The following is a 19,224-nucleotide window of genomic DNA, read 5'->3' as shown; positions in this document are numbered from 1 at the left end:
CCAGGAGAGGCCCTGCCCAGAGCTGCTTGTTCAAGATCCGTGTTCCAAGCCGCCAGCTCGCACCCTGCCATCGCCAACAGCCGCCTCAGCGCTCCCGGTGCAGCGTTTTCGGCCACTTGCAAAGAGCGTGTTCTTCGAAGGGAAAAAACCCCAGGATCTTGGTTAAAACGAGATTATAATGGAGGGTAAATAAAGCAACAGGAGCTGCGCTTTGTTTGTAATGCCAGCGCCAACCTGTCGTCAGTTATGTTCATTTACAGCGTGTTGAAGGATGAGATGTGGCTTCGCGTCAGGTGCTTGTTTCAAACAAGTGAGATAAATACGTGTTGGTTTCATTCACGGTAAGCAAAACTCGGTACAGCTCCCACCTTCTGAGGGTAGGGAAGGCAGAAGGCACAGAGCAGAGGCCACAAGAAGAAAGCAGCAGAAGCAGAGCTGGAATCCACGTCTCATCCCTCCCTCTTCAGCACGACTGCCTGCTCCTGGAGTGGATTCAGCCTCTGGTCAGGAAAGTGCCACAAACTCAGGTTTCCACTCTAAAGATCCACAGTTCCTGTTAACAGCTTTGTGTTCACTCTCCTTTGCAAGACTGAACCCAGGTTTTCTTGGTTTTAAGTGTTTTCCTCCACCCTCCGTAAAAGCCAATTTTCACTACAACGAAGGGTTAACCGCTCCCAACCTGTTGTAACTGGTTAGTGACTTCTCCCAAAGCTTCTGGCTTCATTTCAGGCCATTCAAAACTTGCTGGTTCACTAATCAGGGCTCCATCCTTCTGAAAGGGTGCTTTAATCCACACAGGAGTGCGTGCACCCCCACTTGTTTTCCCTGTTGTGGCATCAGGAGAGTTTCAGAACAGGTCTAGCACAGCATGAGCTTTCTTACCTAGAAGGGAAAGTTATTCCCAGAAATCTCTTCATAGCTCTTTTCTTCTTGTCCTGTTTGGCCAGGTTTTTCCTGAGGTGACGGCAAGCTTTGCCACCTGCTGAGGCAGCACCCAGTGGTCCTGGCACACACACAGAAAGATGTGCTTTCCCCTTTATGTTTCAAACTAAGTGTTTATGTGGGGATAAGCCCAGAGCTTGACAAAAGAGAACTTCCAGCCACTCGCTGTGCTGCAGCCTGGCATCTTCACTGGGCTTTGGCAGCTTGTGACAAGCTTCTAAAAGGTGAAATACAACCATCTCCTCTGGTTGTGGCTCCAGATCTATTAGGCAAGTACCACCTGTACCTCTTTGCTAACATGTCTTAAGATGCATCTCGTGGAGTTTTGCCATCAGGTGCATCCTCTGAGGTTCTGCTTCAGAGGAGATGCCAGAGTGAGCTCCAACAGCAGATGAACAGGGCAGGCCTGAGAGAACTGTGATGATAGCATAGTTTATGCCAAATACCATTCTCCTCCCCCCCCGCAGGGTGAAGAGCCTGGGGCAGTGGCAGAGCTGATAGAGCTGGAAATAGCGATTTCCACCAGAAAGGAAGCTGCCATTTGGGTTCCAAATTTTCATATAGTGAGTAACTTGTCAGAACAGAACTGACTCAGCTTCTGCGGCGACACTCAAGGGAGGAACGCAGCAGCTCAGATGACGGGACCGGCTGCAGGTAAGTCTTCAAGTGTTCCGGTTTTGCTGAGTTTTACCTGCAGACAAGGGGCTTCAGTTTCCTTCTTCCTTTTAAATTGAAGCTCAAAAAGGTAAAATGGGGATAAAAGACACACAAGGCAATGTCCCATTAAAGCAGATCCTATTTGGGAAGATAATACAGTCAGCATCCTCCTTGACTGCACCATGCAGTGAAAACCACCTGTCCCAGGCCAAGGAACCAACATTCTGGGTGTCTGACAGATCCACAAAATCCTTGTTGTATCCCAGGCCCCTCCAGCGAGAATCAGCTGGAATTCTGGATCTTGTTGCAGCAGGAGCCCTCACCCTGGCCCCAGGTACAGCGGGATCCATCCCTGCTCCCTGTGTGCGGCAGCTTCCAAGGCCAGGCTGGTGCTGCGCTGCTTGCAGGGAGGCTGAAGGAATCAGTGTTCTACAGAGCACTGGAAGAAGTAAAATTAAGCTTTATTTCAAAACTCCTCTACTCCAGAAGCCGAGAGATCCCAAAGGCCAAAGGGAACATGCTGGGTCTCTCCCAGCCCAGGAGTTAGTGTGGGTACAGCTTCAGGAAGCAGCACTGGTGGAATGTGCACATCCTGCTCCTGCTGGAGAACTACAAACACTGACCCACACGTTGTACAAGCCTGACAACAGTGAGAGCTTCACTGCAGGGAGCAATTAAAGACACTTGCAGGGACAGACAGTAGAGAGCACACACAAGGGCCACTACAGCTCCACTTCTCCCAAGCCGTGTGTACAGCCCAAGCCACCGGCACCGTTGCCCTCTCACTGCTGTATGGGATGGAAACAGGCTTACTTGGTGCCAGCTGGGGAGAGGTCAGTAATAGCCACGGAAAAATGGGACATCATTGACCTCCTGCTGGTGGGATTTCTGGAGAAGTTGGAAAAACTGCATGAAATGAAAGCAGTAAAGTAACAGGGAACAACTGTGTTCACCCCACGTGTGCACAGGCAGCACACGGAACATGCTGGGCTCACCCCACGTGTGCACAGGCAGCACACGGAACACACTGGGCTCACCCCACGTGTGCACAGGCAGCACACGGAACACGCTGGGCTCACCCCACGTGTGCACAGGCAGCACACGGAACACGCTGGGCTCACCCCACGTGTGCACAGGCAGCACAGCAACCAGGCCCTAACCTTTTATCACTGTCAGCTTTAGTTCATGGGGGTTCAGGGAGGGCCTGGAGGGGATGAAGTACATGATTGCTGTGTTCTACTGTTCAACTCCCAGCTGCCAGACTGATGGAGGTGGCCTGTGTACAGGGGCCTTTTGGGTGTTCACAGTAGGAAACTCAAGACAAGAGACACCCACGTCTCCAAACTGCATTCTCTATCCATAGCCCAGATTTCACACTATGTACACAACAGCGATCAATGCTTCTGTGGAAGTTCTTGCTACTCATTTAAAAATACTAGAGAACAAACTGTTCAGTTCTCTCCATCTTTAGAAGAAAAACCTCTTTGTTTTAGAAGTTCATAAAAGACTTCAGGTTTGGTTCTAGAGAGAATTCATTGACTGGATAAGAAGGATTTCGAAACACATCATTCAAACCGAGTCACACAGAGCAAGCACTCAGCAGAACAGGAGTTGTGAGCTGTGAACCTCGAGCTTTACATCTGCACTTGACAGTGAGGAAGAACTTCAGTTCCCAGGTCCTGGTTTTAATCTCTGCTCCATACAAAAGATACTGAAAAGCACAAACTATTAAATAATTTAATATACAAGTGTCGTTAAAAAGCACTGTACATTGTCACAAATGTACATGGAATTTTAGAGCTAGAAAATCAACGAGTTCTGTTCAAATTTACATGATCTTTGACATCCTGTTGCTGGGAAGAGGACTCTGCAGCAGTGTTGGACTCCCCAGGGCCGCAGGCAAATGCTGTTCTGTCCAAGAGCAAAGCCCCAGTGGAGGTCCCAGGGAAACCCCAGCCTGATCCTCCTGCCATGACAAGTTCAGCCACCACATTTAGCAAAGGTTCCTGTTCCAAACCTGAGCATGCCCACAGCAGAGGTGAGTTCCCCTCCAGCACTTCCTTCCCTCCCCAGGACACAGCAGGGATTCCAACTACAAAGAGCCAGAGAATTCCCACTGCAAACTGCTCTCCCACAGCACAACCTTCAGCTCTGCAGGGCCCTGAGCACCAGGATGGGGTGAGGAGCTGCAGGACAAGGCTGGGGGCAGGTCACTGTCACTACAAGCTCAAGCCCCAGCTCTCTTGAGATGGAAGTTTTTCCATGGTGCCTTAGAGAAGCAGAACCTTTCTGCCCAACGACTGTAGTTAGGGAGGAGCGTGTAAGCAGTGAACAGCCTCAGCCTAGCTGACAACAGCCACATGAAGAGAGCGCTTGGATCACCTGAGCAGGCCTTGAGCTGAGTTTAAAGCACATCCTTTTCTGTCACTCATCATTCCCCAGCACTGCCAAGAAAACAGCATTTAGAGGCTTAAAACCAGTTCTTGCAACTCAGTGACTTAAGGAGCAAACAGCCAAAGAGTTTCCATACACACAAAGAAAGGGGAAAGACTTAAAGACATCCATAGCATCAATACCCCCAGGTAGGGTTTACCTGGTCATTCCTGTCCAAACTCCAAGCCCATGGCAGCAGCTGAGCTTATGGGGCTGTTCTATCACTAACAGAGGCAGGGACAAGTGGAGTGAGCCAGGGCCACACAACATCACCACTGAGACAGGTTCCTAACCCCAGTGCTACAAAGCCAGCAGATCCCATGGGAATGTGGCTGTCAGCTCTGTGACTCAGAGCCGTGGAGGGGACAGGAGAGCAGCTGGCACAGAACAGGAGCAAGGATGCAGAACAGGATCCATCTGAGGGTTCTCTCTGTACCTGGTACCTCCAAACCCCATGTGCTGCCACCTCAAACATTTCTTTCCTATGCTTCTAAACACTTGGAACAACACTGAAGTTTCTTCCTGCAGACCCAGTAACAGGACTCTCTCCCTACACCAGCATCGAGATTTTCCCTGTTGGAGACTTAACAAGGCCTAAAACATGCACATCTTCTGCAAGAGTAAATGGCTGAGAACAGCAGAGGAAACTTAAAACCCCCTATTTTGGCAACTGAACAAGCACTTATCCCCTTAATATCATTCACTGGTAAAAAGTGATGGGTTTGAATGACAAAAAGCAAGTCTCTGAGACAGGAGACAAGACTCTGAACAAGAATGGCCGCTGAGCTTGGACTTCATCTTTAAGATCCATTCCAACCCAAACCCTTCTATGATTCACAGTAGTACTGCTACAGTAAAACTTGTATAAAGGTTTCAGGGGGTCAAATGCTTCCTCTCAAACATTCCCCTCCTCCCTCAGAGGAAAAAGCCCTACAGAAAGGATTTTTCTGGCACATTCCTTTTCCCTTCCCCTTTCAAGCTGGGAGAGAAATACGCAGAGCTACCAAGAGAGAAAAACACCCTAGGAACCTCACGAGCTTTACATGGCACTACAACACCTGGCCCAGATCCCTGCTATGAAACTGCTGCTGCTTCATGGAATAACAACTCTCCTCCTGGTTTCTGCAGCACAAACTTGGGCCTCGTCTCTCCTGTTCTGAGACAGCAGCAGGAGCCCAGGAAAACAGAGCGAGAAGTCACAGAGTCACCAAAACACTGACAGAGAACAGCAAAGCAAACACTGAAAAGTTTGGAAACAGGAAGCTTTTGCCAAGGGCAAGCCTGCAGTTTCACCACATGCCTCTGGCTTATGCTGGAGCTGGGGTTTAACCACTGCTTTAACTCTGTACAAGTCATTAAGGCACAGATGCTGCCTTCCCTTGGCGAGGCGGTGCTGAAGGTGCAAACCGCTGCTTCCCAGCTGCTTGGCCAACACAGGGAGCAGCCAGGAGGCCAGGAACGTGCCTCCTTCCATCCACACCACGGCAAAGAGATTGGAGAGAACTGTGGTTCTGCCTTCCCCCATGCAGGAGTCATGGCAGTGCAGGGAGATCCAAGGCAGACCATCACAGGGATGAAGTGGTGGCACACTGTCACACACTCAGGATGTAGAACCTGCTCCTCTGACACCAGGACAGGGCTGGAGGCCATCCTGAGGACACCAACACCCCCCAAAGCTTCAAACACCATCAGAGTTCAGAGCTCCCCATCCCATCCTTACCTTCACTGCGAGGCTACAACCAGTACTGGCAACGACTTGCACCCAGTGAGAAGAATATTACCCTCAGAAACTAAATGTAGAACTTTAGTGCACTCTACAATCAACTCTTGGTTTAACCCAATTCTTCCCAGGAGTGGAAGGGTGCAGATTCCTGCATCATACCCCAGGGAAGGTTTGTATTCAGGCTACAAGTGGTATTAAAACTGAGTCCTCTTCATTTCCTGTGACGGCTTTTAAAAGTTAAGATATCTAAGAACTTAAGGAACAAGTGTCCTTGGGACTAAATCTTATTTCTCAGTAAGAGGAAAGCAGATTAAAACCAGTAGGTATATACACACTAGCTGTATATTCACACACATTATGTAAAAGCAGCTTAAAATGCCCTTCTCACTTTGCAAGTCTATGAAATGTACTTTGTTGTCTTTATGCAATCTGGTTCCTACAAGGCCCTCACTAGAAGAGGAATTCGCTGCCTTTTCTTTGAAGAAAAGATTTTGCATCAATTTTTGCTCTTTTTTTTTTTTTTTTTTTGGCATTTCTTGGCGGCTTTTCCTTTGCTTTTTAAACACATTGTCCTGGTGTCAGTTACTGTGTTTCACAGGAGACTGGCCAGGCTGGTGGTGGGTCCGTTCTGGGCCTGGAACTGTACAGGAGGTGGTCCGTCTGTCCACTGCAAGACAACAAAGAGCATGAAAATCCTACAGCCACTGCCTGGGGAGGGACCAGGCCAGGCCAGAGCCATCCACTGCCTGCAGGTAATGAGAGACTTCAGCTGGAGAAGTTGATGATCAGGTTTGACTTTGTTTTTAGAGCTCCCATCCCAAAGTGTTTCTTTGGGAGCCACTCCACATGCCCGTCATTCCAAACCTCCCATGCTGAATCCAGGGCCAGAGGTGATGGAGTGAAAGCATTTCCTGCTCTTGCAGGTAGAGATGACTTGCACCAATAAGAAGCACCCTCATTTCTACATGTCTCAGGATCCTTTTGCAAGCAAAGCCAACATGCAGCATCTTCCTACTGGCCTTTCCCCCCGCTTTCTTCTCCCCTGAAGACACCAACTTCCTCCCATCTCTCATAACTGGACATGATTTCAGTTCAGAGCAGTAAACTGCCTTATCCCATTGCCCAATTGGAAACCATTCTGTATTTTAAAACCAGTGTTACAGATGTTTATGGCAGGAAGGAATTCAATAGTTGAAATGCAAAGAATCCTTAAGGCAATGGCTTTGCAGACATCTCATGGTGTTAACTGGAAATCCAGATTTAGAGAGAAGTCAAAAAGCCAAATCCCCAACTTAGAATGCTGAAGTAGCAGCAGGAAGTGTACTTTCAGCAGCACACAACAAAGCATTCCCCAGCACAGGCAGAATGGATCACCTGAACACCAAACCTAAACCTGAGAACACACTGTCTTTCAGAAGCAGCAGCTGTCACCAAAACGAAGTGGCTACCTCCACAAAAGCCATTAAAAACCATACATATAAGTTTTGGTGTATCAAAGAAACACTACTAAGAAACAAAGACCTTCCCCACCACATACCTTTATAACAATGCCCTAACTGAGCCACGCTTCCTCTTTCTGTTCTCACTCCTCTTGAAGTACTAGGAAGCAGGTTGAATTTTGGCAACTCAGAAGCACGCTCCACAGGGGAAAGGGACAAGAAAAGCAAGCAAAGGGGGTTGTTCTGCCTCCAGACTGCTCCCAGCTACCAGAGGAAGCTTGCTTACCGTGATGAGGTTGTGCTCAGGAAGGCTGCATGCCTCAATGTGGTCCTGCAGGAGCTGCTGGGAGAAGTTCTGGTGCATCTGTGCTGCCTCATGGGCATCCATGGCATTCCCACAGGCCTTGTTCAGGTCTGGAAGACAGGAGCAGTGTGTGTTTACCTCGAAACACTCGCCTCCAACTGGCCTCCTCTGGTCCAAGGAGGCTCTTTGCTCTCGTTGATGATTCAATCATATCCTCAAGTCAGATCAGATGAAAACCTCCACGGGAAGCAGGGAACTCGCAGCCTGCCCTTTTTTGATGCTATTTTAGCTTCCAACTATTAAATGTATCATTTGAGGAGCTCCAAAAGGAGGCAGCAAACTCCTCACCCCAGTAAAAACCCAAGAGCAGCTCGCATTCGGCTTTTTAGCTTCCAGCCCCATCTAGCGGGGACAGGACAGACTCGCAGCTTTCCTTCTGCAGCTCCACTTCTTTTCCACGCAAATCCTTGCCTTCAGGGAACCGCAGCACCCTCCTGCTCTGCACACACCGAAAGCTGCTCTTCGTGCCTTGTTCTCTGGGAGGTTTACTCACAGCAATCAGCTCAATCAGGTTTCAGACTGGGAACCTGCTAAGGATCAGGCATGTTTTAGGTATCAATGATGAGCAGCACAGCGTGGCAAGGGCTGAGCTGCTGCACTTCCTGTGGATGGAAGTGTGGTTGTGTCTTGTTACTCCTCATTAGGCACCTTTTCTTCAAGAGAAGGTAGTTCCAGAGACGAAGATCTTTGGAAATACCAAAGCAGAAACTGCCTCTTGTTGCTCCCAGGCTACTGGATACACTCAGAGGTCCACGGGGTGAGGTTTCAGCCACAGCAGGTTCAAACTGGACTCTTGGCATGTTTTGTAGGAGAACTACCACTTGGACATGAGTAAGAAAAGTCCTTTCAATTGCCTGGAAGCAGTTTTGTAGCAAAGGCATGAGCAAAGCAGCAAATAAGCCTGACCCACAGTGCTCAGCACAGAGCAGGGTGAACGTGGCAGTTTAATACACATTGAAGCTGTGGGGTAGAGTTGCTGCTGTATTTTCTACTGAGAGCAAATCACTTGCAACATTAATGCTGACAGTCTGCCAAGACACTGGTCAATATTTGAACAAAGCATCCTGGGGCCAGCCTGGATCACAGGAAACAATATTTACATATGAAGTATAGAACCATGGAACTGTTTAGGCTGGAGAAGACCTTTATGCTCATTGAGTCCAACCATTGTAACAGTCCCTGTTGTTGAATCAAGCTCATAAACAGAGGCAAAGCCTAAGCAAAAGGTTTATTCCACCTGGAACTGCAATGAAAAGCAGAGCAGCACCAGTGCCAATGGAACCCCTTTTCAAGGGGCACCCACTCAGTTCTTAGCATCACAAACTGCCATCCAGTGCCAGCAGGAGAAACCCAACTGCTGCCAGCATGGGGACACTGGAGCCTTCTCACTCTAGGGGTCTTCCAGCCCCCCAGATCTGCCCCTGGTATTGACAGCATTGCCAGAGGCACAGAGCAGGGCTGCAGCAGCACTCACTAGGGTGCTGGCAGCACCACAACCCCAGCTCCAGGCTCTTTGCTGCTCTTTTGGAGTTCAAACCTTCTCCCACCTTACCTCTCAGCAGAGCCGAGGACCAGAGCTGCACAGACATGTCTGGGATCTTGCTGGCAAGCTGCATGGCTGGCACCACCATGTTGTTGCTTTCCTAGGGAAGAGCAGATAGCAAAATGAAATGGATAGGAATGATTTGTGGCCCCTCTTGCAAACTGACATCACCTGGAGATGTTACATTTGTGACAAAACGTGTCTACTTCAACCACTGCCATGTAACTAACTAGAAGCGCTGAACGGGACAATAACCCAAACACATTGTATCTAAAGGTGTCTGGAATTCTGCTCTGGCTTAGGCATCGTGCAAGGTAACAGAAACACTTCATACATTCTGTGGGGAGAATTAAGAAGCTTGCTCGCAACAATTCCTTCCCACGCAATCTGGCTGAACCACGGTATTCATCCTTCATTCAGCTCTTTTCTTCAAGTGATTTCAGGCATTACAGAAACACACATTTGTAGAAAACCTTTAACTCTGTGCAAGTGTTATTAACCACAGAGCTCCGGAATCATGTACCTCAACACGCTGCCAGCTGTTGGTGGGACACTACCAAACAAGCATCTTTAAAATAACACTCATTTCACAACAGGTCCTGTTGGCTAAGTGACAAGTGGAACGTTTACATGGCAATAGCAGAGACTTACCCTGTGATTCCCCAACACGTAGAATATGTGGCCCAGGAGCACGAGGGAACACGCCGTCAGTCGGTTCAAGTCTTCTGCATTTGACATTTTCAATGTCTCTCGCAAGAATCGCCTTAAGCCAGAGCAAAAAGGGGAGTTCAGAGCCTCTCCTTTCCCTCCAGTCTCTAAGAAGCTTTATTAAGAACCAAATGAAACCAATTGGCAAATATTAGCACTCAGGACTAACTGTGTGCTGCAGGTGACCTTAAACAAAGGGCTTCATTCCCAAACCTCACCTTTTATTTAGCAAAACTAAGTGGTAACAGAGTCCTCCTTTGGAAAGCTTTGCTCTGTGCTGCTGCAGAGGGAGCATGAGAGAGATCTAAATCCAATAGCTCCCTGAAGCTTTCCTCCCAGGTAAAACAGAAGGTGCCCAAATCCCCAGCGAGAAAGAGCTGCAGGCTTGCAAGGGAGGCCTCAGGGGGTTTAGTTTGATCTTAACCAGCTGGATTCCATGTCTCCGTTTTGCTCTCCCCACCCCTTCATACTCACTTTGCCTCATTGTATCTTCCTTGGAAGAAGGAGAAGAGACCTCGGATGTAGAAAGCTGCTGCTCGAAGACAGTGAGAGCTACGGATAAAGCAAGGTGTTGGAATCCAGGTGCTGCACAGGGATCAATGCAACACACACCAGATTCCTTGGAATTGCCCAGTAATCCAACCTCCAAATAAAAGACTGCATTTAGCACATGGGCAGAGCTTCTGCCTTCAAAAGAAGTTCATGATTTTGTTTTCTTTTCAAACAGCCTATTACAAATCCAGTATCAGCATCACCAACACAACAGCAGCATGGAGAGAGCTTCTGGAATTCTCACCTCACAGGAAAATTATGGTCTGGATTTATCCTTTCCAATAAGCTGTAAAGCTGCAAAGTGGAAGGAGAACAAAAGGATAATCAGCATTTCTCAGATAGCCAGGCTGAGATACCACAAATACACTCAAGGTTCGCTTGCACTGCGTTGGTCATAGCACAAACATACCAATATTAAGAGTTTTCACACCCATTCTGATCCTAAAACCAAGTTTTATACAAAACAGGCTTTCCCTGACTTTATAGAACTCTCTAGACATTGTTAATGTTAACATTTCCTCAGGAAACTTGTACCTGTCAGAGCTGAGCTGTTCAAGAGCCCCATGAATGCTTCATCAGGTTTGCTCTTGAATTTAAACCAGAAATCAACTAAGAAACTCAGAGCATTTCATTCTTAGCTTTGCTCCCTAAGGGGTTCTGTGTGTTTGGTGAAGAATCAAAGCATCATTCACAGCCTCTTCATAAGAAACCTGCAAGTGTTTCTCTGAGAACTCCTGCTGAGGGATGAGGCAGCTGGAGCACGGTGTTACTGTGGCTTCAGGCCCAGCACTGAAGCACCATGCACACACATGTGCACATTCCTATTCCTGGCTGTTTGTTCAGCCTTGCTGGGGTTTGTGTCATCTCATAAACCCCCTGCACAGATGGAAGCTGAAGCAAAGGGGATGAATGAGTCAAGGGCAGTCCCTGAAGCAGGAGCTGCCTGGCTGGACAAGGCACTGCTCTGCAATATGCTCAGAGGAAAAAGCTAATCCCAGCAGGGCAGCAGCAGCCTCCAAGGAAGTGCTGGTGTTTAGGACAGGAGTCAGGAAGCAGCTCACCTCTTGGTGCCGGTTGCCTTCCCTGATGTACACACTGGCTAAGTTGGTCACAATAAATGCCCACAGTTCTTGATGTGTAGTGAGCTAAAACAAAAAAAGATACCAACAGCACAGTTAAAGCCTTCAGCATCTCACTCAGAATTGACTCACCCATCTAAAGCACAGGTTTGGTGGCTGATATTTTGCCATCTCCTGACCTGAATTTCTATTAGCACAGAAAAAAAACCCAAACTAATGCAACTGAGACAGTCTCCAGGTTTCCCTTCCAGCCTCAACTGCTCAGTGACCCCCCTGATTGCAGCATCCCTAAGGAAATAATTTGGGAAGAACATCTTACCCTCAGTGCTGTAGTAAACTGTGCTTCCGCGTTGTCCATGCAGTTCACAGAGATGCAGTAGAGCCCCTGCAGAAGACATGGTGTTTCTAAGGTAACACAAAGAGGAAAGGCCCCCACAAAGAAACAGAAACCCCAGGGATTATTAACAGGAATAAAGGTAACCAACGGGTCTTAGTTTTGTCTGGATCTGGGAAAAAATACACAAAGTCCTTCAAACTGGCATATTCTTGTAACCTTCCCCCCTCCATTTAGCCAAGAAACCCTCCATTTCCTGTAAAACCCAAACATAAGTTCTCCCCCATACACAGTTCCCACAACATACTGTCTCCAATGTGCACAGGATAGCCCTCGTGTATTCACCTTCTATGCTTACTATCATGCTACACATCATCTAGTTAAAGAAGGGATTTAAGCCTTTGATAGGCTTCAACAACTCAGCAGGACTGGCCAAGGCAGCCCCACTGCTCAGCAGGAGCTCTCAGGGGCTGCATCACCATGGGCTCCTTAGCGCCTGGTGAGGAGTCTTGGGTAGGGTCTTCCAAAGAGTAAAGAGTTTACCACTGATCACAGCCACTTACCAAGAGGGTGTGCAGCTGGGCAGCGTGGTTGGAGAACAGCCTGGGCGACTGCTGGCAGAGCTGGCACACTTGGGAAATCTGGTAGCAGAAAAAGAAGTATTTAAGATACTTTTCTCTATCTCATTTTATGTCCCAAATCCATCTGCTTGTGTCACAGGATGTGACAAGGATCAGTTCAAGACTCAGGTCATGCTCCTGGGCCCAGGCACACGCTGCTCCACTCATGTTCCACAAGGTTCTTTGCTTTGCAGCAGCTCCACCATATGGTGGCTCCACCTGCAAAGCGAGTCACAGATCTCTTCTGCCATGCTGGGAATGAGAGTTGGAACACAACAGAAAAGCTGGAATAAGGGTCTTTCATAGGGTAGGAGCTTCATGAGCCAGAACCAATGACTATTCTTTTAGCAGATGAATTTCCCCCACTCCACAAGTGCACTCGAGAGGCAGCTGACACAGAGGTTGAGGTGATCCAGCAGCATGTCCTCAAAGCAAGGGATGTATAACCAGGATTTTAAAATCCCAGAAAAGCAGCACAGTTCTGTCCTGCATTAAAGAACACTCTTCCTTCCCCCACACTATGTGAGAGGAGGAAAGGAACAGAAAGGCAGGGAACCTTCAAAACTGGAAAGAACAGGAACACAAAGAGCTAAGGAAAAAGATACCAGAGTCAGACTGCAAGGTATGATCAGGCAGCTGGAGGCACCCACCACTGTTGACTCCATAAGCAACTCTGAATGTTCTTAAAGGGGATACTTAAGAGGAGGCTAATTCCATGGCTTCAGAGTCACAGTAGCCAGAGCCATCACGCCTGAAAGTACCTGTCAGTTTAACACTGCTGGAATCCCCATCTGAGCTCAAGTATCCTCCTCAACACTGAAATTCCCATGGTTTACAAGCTATCACAGCTTCCATCCACAACCAGGGCAATACTGACACCCCCTTTACCTCCTGCAACGCTGTGGCTTTGTGTCCCGTGACAAGCCGACACATGATGATGTGTTCCAACAAGATCACTTGGAATGATGACAAGATAGGACTGCAGTCCAACACTGGAAAGGGAACAAAAGGAACTCAATAAGTGAAATTAAGACAATATTAACACCTTGTCCACCACCTACAGCCCAGTTTACTGAGCTGCAATAACCCCCCCCCCCCCAAACTTGATTTCTGTACCCAAAGTAACCACTCAGTTATAAACCAGAGTGAAGTTCTTTGATGCAGCAGACACAGACTGAAAGCGCTCTCCCAGAGAGCTAAATAAGGTTGCTGTGGTCTTGCTTTAATTTAAATTAGCAACAAGAAAAGGAATCTTGCAGAATTATAACCCTTATCCTTACTTTTTAGCTTCTCTAGCTGCATGAGTGCTTTGTCTGTGTACTTCTGAGCCTTCTCCAGGTACCCTGCTTGCATGGAATGCATCACTGTCACCTGCCAGAAAACACAGGAGAGGTTACAAGGAATGATCTTTGCAAAGGTCTGGGAAGCTTCTACAACTCCTCAGCCACCAGCTTTTTAAACTCACTTAAAAGTGACACATTTCAGATTATAATCACATTCAAGAAGCAGCAGGACTAGTTACAGGAATCTGAAGTCAAGATTGTCACTGTGGTGGTAAAAATAAGCCAACACAGCTTCACCTCATCCAAATCAATAAGCTGATTCTATGATCTGGATCTGAATAAAGTTCCATTTCAATTGCCAGGCTTCTCACACAGTGTCTTCAAGCACTGAGAGCCACAGTCTCTCAGATACTGTAGCAGAACCAAACTGCCAGTGGAACATACAGCAGCGCATGGTCTGGACCTTACACTGGCTCCAAGCAATCCCAAACCAATCCCTCATTACTGATAATATAAGTAAGGAAAATGCTCCTCACCAAGTAGACCAGCACACACATGTGTTCTTTGGGCAGCCAGTGAAAGAGGTCAGCGGGGTTGCTGGGCAGGATCTCATCGTCGTGCAGTGTGGAGATGGTCTGGATGCACTGCTGCAGCTGCTTCAGGCACGGCTTCACGCTCTTCACCTGCAGGACAGGAGCCACATCACGTGTACCTGCTGCAGCCCTCAGGTTTCAGTGCTTCCTTGCTTGGGAAAACTTGCCAGGCAACAAATAACCCCCAAATTCAGGATATGAGACCATGCATAAGTCACACCAGTGCCTACTTCCAGGATTAACAACAAGCATAGAATCGTAGAATAGTTTGGGTTGGAAAGAAGCTTAAGATCATCTAGTTCCAACCCCCTGCCATGGGGAGGGATGCCTCACCCTAGACCATGCCACCCAAATCAGCCCTTCATATTTGCCCATCAACCCACAGACACTCAAAATGTCTTTCAAATTCAGACACAAAGGCTGTTATCTCCACCAGCATCCCATGGAAGTGAAAGCAGCCATTGTGGTTCTAAGTGGATCACAATAAACTTTTCCTCCAGGGAGAAGAAAAGAATGCCATTGCTTTCTTCCTCATTCCATCCCCCCAGACCAGCTCAGTTACTCCTGGGGCAGTATTTGTTCCCTAGTTTTCACAATGGAACTGGAGGAAGCACAACTCCCAGGTACCTGCCCAGCGTCCAGGTAATGTGTGACCTGTAGCACTAGGAAGAAGACCCGTAATGACTCTTTCTGTATGGGGTTTCCTTGCCAGTTTTCAACTATCTGTCCACAAAGGGTAAGGAGAGGGTGCACCTCCTGCAGCTTCCGTTCCATTAGAAGGAGCTGTAATTGAACAGGAAAAAAGAAATCATTCTTTTTGTGCTAAATGGTTTAAACACTTGAAGAACCACAGCAGAGCCCTGGGTACATCGGTCTCCTGAAGACAAAACCAGACTCAAAGCCATCTTGTTGCAACAGCACCAGCCTTTTCACATGGCCAGATCCCTTCACCCTGAATTACAAGGGCTCCAGGGACCATCTGCAGTTGTTCTTTCTCCTTGCAGAAAAGTCTTTGTCATCATGAAGGAGAAAAGCAAATAAAAGACAAAGCTATTCACAAGATCCTCCCCAGAATCCCGCAGGCTTCAGGCTTATCCCAGATGTATTTTAAAACTGGGCTTGCTCACATGGACAAAACAGAATAGCTAAAGCACATATAAGCATGCAAATACCTTAAAACAAATGGTCTCTCAGCATTCTGTAGCTCTGTGCATTAGATTAGTTAAATAAGTAAATAGTCCATCCAACTTACCATGCCCTTGCTTAGCAGGAACAGTGCTCTGAAATGAAACGGAACATCAAACTCAATAGAAACAGTTCCTCAAACCACAACTGTCCATAGAAAGCCTGAGGAAAACCCCAGAAATCTGCCATTCTCCCCCTCAGATACAACAGACAAAAGAGCATTGAGGAACCTGCCCCAGAAAGCAGGTTTAAAAGCAAGATGGAACAGTTCAATCACAGCCATTATCCCCCGTCCCCAAGTAATCACACCTGAATATCTCCAAATTAAAAAACAGAAGCAAGCAAAATCTTTCCTGTGGGAAGGGTAAAGCACCCCTGGAGCTCACCTGGTGTACTCGGAGCCCACCACCCGGGCGTACTCTGCTCCAACGCCGAGGAGGTCACACGCAGATACTAAGTCTTTTTCAAGTGTGTGAAGTTGCTGAAATGAAGAAAGGCCGTAAGGGACCAGCATGTTCCTTGGGAACCCCATGAGCATGGCTACAAATGTAGCTCCTCCTGCGTTTTACACCTGACAGGCACTAAACTGCTACTTTGTGAATGTATGATCTGATCTTAGGGGTGTTCTCCAAAAAGAAAAGGCTGTAACATAGAATCATGGAATCAACCAGGCTGGAAAAGAACTTTTAAGGTCATCAAGTACAACCATTACCCCAGGCCAAAGAAAATGCCTCAGCCCCGTTTCATACCACACAAAGCTGTTGTAATTCATTACAACCATGTGCAGGTCAGATCCAAAGAGCTCCAACACAACTGTGGACTGTTCCACTGGAACAACTGGAACAACGGAGGGTGTTCTCCAGCAGGAAGAAGAGCAGAGAAAGGCTGAGGGTGAGGCTGATGCCACAGCACCTCCCACCCCTCCTGCCTGCCAAGTTCTCTACTTGCTCCAAACTCGGGTAGGAGCCACGGAGCTGTACAAGAGGCACCAAGGCCTCTGCGGTCAAGCAAAGGCCTGAGAGGAAACAGCACCCAGAATATAGCAAAGAACATGAAGCCTCAGGGAAAGACCCTCTTGGAGGAAGGTACTGAGAAAACCACTTGAGCTTCCTCTGAGTACTCAGACAAAGCAAGCGTTTGTCCTTTAATCAATAGGAAAAGGACAGGATTCACTGTTTCTAAGCTACACAAAGGAGCTTGGCAATTCATTTTCAGACTTGGCCTGCTTAAGCTCCTCAGGACGGGGGAAAAGACAAGTCCAGGTGACTAAGATCAGATTGGTTCCTAACCCACCCTCCACTGCAGAGAGCTGTAAAGAGCAGTTAACTCCAGCAACTGCTGTGTTAAACACCTTGAGGCTCCTTAGGAGCAGAGAAGAGGCACAACCTGGAAAAACAGGGGTTGTTCTTCAGGAGTCATCTGCTCCTCCTGCTGCTCAGTTAACTCAGGATGTGCTTCCCACCCAAAGCACTGAAGCACTTGGGAAAAGCAGCACTTTGAAGTGCAGCTACACAGCTGAGGACTGAAAGAAGCGTTAAACCCCCCAGATCCCAACAGGCACCGGTTTGCTCCTACAACTGAAGATGGTCCAACCTGTGCAGCTGAAGCCACGCTCAGAGCACGTTACAGAACAGGAAGAGTAACATTGCTCAGAGGCCTCTGCACCAGCTGCTCTCCTCATCCCATCCCTGCCCACTAATTACCTTGAACATAATCAAACGCACACTCCAGGCTGGCAAACTCCAATTCCAGCAGGTTTTAAGAGAACATTTGTCCTTCCTGCAAGCCATAAGGTGGATCTGATTTTGCTCCACCTCCAAACCCCTGTGTTCTAGTGCCCACGGGGTGATCCTTGTTGCTTCCCCCCCCCCCCCATCTGCCTTCAGGAAGTAAGAAGCGACCTAGATCCAATCTGGAGCCCACCAATATGTCATTCTTCTGCCTCTCCATTATCAACAGGGAGGTGCTGGGGGCATCCAAGCTCTTTTTAAGGGGAATATGGCTATTTCCTAGCCCTTTTTCCACAGTCCCAGTGCTACAGTAACAGCTCCATCACTCTACATCACTTACTGCAAGCTGAAAAAGCAATCTGCAGTGCCAGTACGGGGTCTGTTGGGAGATCTGGATGGCTTTCCTCAACAGAGGTTTTGCTGTATCCACTGAATTCTGAAAGAGAAACACAAAACACCCCTCCCCAGTCAACACAAAACCCAGGCTGCTGGGAATGTCCTCACTAACAACAGCAACTTCCCAACTTGTATTCGGTGGTGATCCTTAAGATGTGAAAAGGAAGAACGCCCATGTATGTAAGATGCACATCTACACTGGCCCCAAAGCATGTTCACAGGATTTCTCTATTTAACAGCTCTGACCATTACTCTGTCCTGGGCTTTCTCCCTACACAGGAGAGCAAAGGCAAATGCTTGCTTTAATGGAAGCAAAGACAAGTTAAGGCTTTTCTAGAGAAGAAAGAATAAAAATAGCCTGGGAACACAACAAAAGCTTGAGGAAAACTGTTTACCTTTCCCCTCCCCCAAATGAGCCTGTCCTTGTCTAAATAAGGCCTAAAGAAGTCCGTTGGCCAAGGAAACTTCCTCTGCGGTGCACTGCAATTCCAGCAGCAACTTTCACAATCGGAAAGACCACAAGTTCAGGTTCACACTTTGGGGCTCAAGTCTATATTCCCTGTACCTGAATAAACCCTATTACTACCAGCAACACGCTAACTCCAAGCCCAAAGACAGCTTCGACAACAGCCCTGCAGCCCCAGGACGACCGAGAGCACCACTCACCTCCTGACAGTAGAGCTCAGACAGAAGGCTGGCTGCCTCAAACTTAACATCTTCAAACTGCGGGATCTGGCAGTGGCAGAGTTAAGTGAACATGAAACACAGCCTGGAAAACACCACCAGCCCAACGTCCACAACAACCCCGTAGCTGAATGCATGCGTGAGGAAGGCAGCACCCGGCTGGGAAGGAGGTGAAACCAGCAGCAGGCTCCCCGTGCCCGGGGCCAGGCACTGGGGTCCTGTGGGCTGCTGCAGGGAGAGCGGCCAGGAAAAGGATACCTGCTGCGATATCAACCACTGCAAGAGAAGACAGCGGGTTAGTCTGCACCCCCGCGGGCCGGCCCCGCTGACAGGGGCCCTCCGCGGCCGCCCCCCCCCGGCCCTGGGCTCACCGCCTTCTCCAGGTGCCCGCGGGCCTGGTCGCCGTTGCGGGTGTGGTGGTAGAGGACAGAGCCGAGCTGGAGGTGGGTGCGGGCCTCCATGCGGGCGGGGGGCTTGCGGGGCAGCACGGCCTGCAGGCAGTGCACGCACAGCCGCACCTTGGGGGGGCTGGACGTGCGGAAGTGCTCGGCCAGGCCCAGCAGCGCCAGGTACCACGACTCGCCGCCGGCCGCGCCGCCGCCGCCCGACCCCGACCCCGGTGCGGGCCCAGCGCCGCCGCCACTACCGCCTCCTCCTCCGGCGGCCCCCCCGCCGCCACCTCCCCCGCCGCCACCTCCCCCCCCGCCGCCCGCCTCCCCGGAGCCCGCCGCGCCTCCCGCCGCCGGCTGCGGCTGCTGCTGAGGCGGCGGCTGCTGCTGAGGGGCCGCCGCGCCCGCCGCCACCGCCGCCATCTCAGGGCCGCCGCGACAACACGGGCGGGAGGGGAGGGGCGGGGGTGAAGAGCGGTGCGCGGGGGCCGCTGGGACATGGAGTCCGCCCTGCCGGGAAACGGCGTGGAGCGCAAGGCCTCATGGGAGTTGTAGTCAGACCCGCGGCGT

At 49.1% G+C, this 19,224-nt stretch overlaps 1 protein-coding gene and 1 long non-coding RNA gene across 2 annotated transcripts; one reads left to right on the top strand and one right to left on the bottom strand.

Annotated features, from left to right (window-relative positions):
* The first annotated feature begins 8 nt into the window (after positions 1-8).
* LOC134167816 (uncharacterized) lies at positions 9-2,303 on the top strand. The gene is made up of 2 exons (XR_009966295.1): positions 9-1,827; positions 1,910-2,303. It is a non-coding gene; the product is annotated as an uncharacterized LOC134167816 (long non-coding RNA).
* Positions 2,304-3,322: 1,019 nt separating this feature from the next.
* MAU2 (MAU2 sister chromatid cohesion factor) lies at positions 3,323-19,092 on the bottom strand. Its single transcript, XM_062626881.1, has 19 exons — positions 18,637-19,092; positions 18,524-18,541; positions 18,248-18,313; positions 17,526-17,621; positions 15,842-15,936; positions 15,523-15,550; positions 14,898-15,053; positions 14,214-14,360; positions 13,675-13,765; positions 13,283-13,386; positions 12,338-12,415; positions 11,760-11,825; positions 11,423-11,506; positions 10,606-10,655; positions 10,284-10,361; positions 9,753-9,864; positions 9,111-9,201; positions 7,481-7,608; positions 3,323-6,422 (listed from the first exon to the last, which is right to left on the bottom strand). The coding sequence occupies exons 1-19, from the start codon at positions 19,075-19,077 to the stop codon at positions 6,348-6,350; spliced, it is 2,004 nt and encodes a 667-aa protein (XP_062482865.1). The 5' UTR covers positions 19,078-19,092; the 3' UTR covers positions 3,323-6,347.
* Between the last annotated feature and the right edge of the window lie 132 nt (positions 19,093-19,224).

The sequence above is a fragment of the Pezoporus occidentalis genome, unplaced genomic scaffold (assembly GCF_034315485.1).
Source record: "Pezoporus occidentalis ecotype Australia unplaced genomic scaffold, CSIRO_AGI_Poc_V1 ctg299, whole genome shotgun sequence".
Lineage (NCBI taxonomy): Eukaryota > Metazoa > Chordata > Aves > Psittaciformes > Psittacidae > Pezoporus > Pezoporus occidentalis.
The sequence above is the reverse complement of the archived record's forward strand: the minus strand, read 5'-3'. Positions and strand labels throughout refer to the sequence as shown.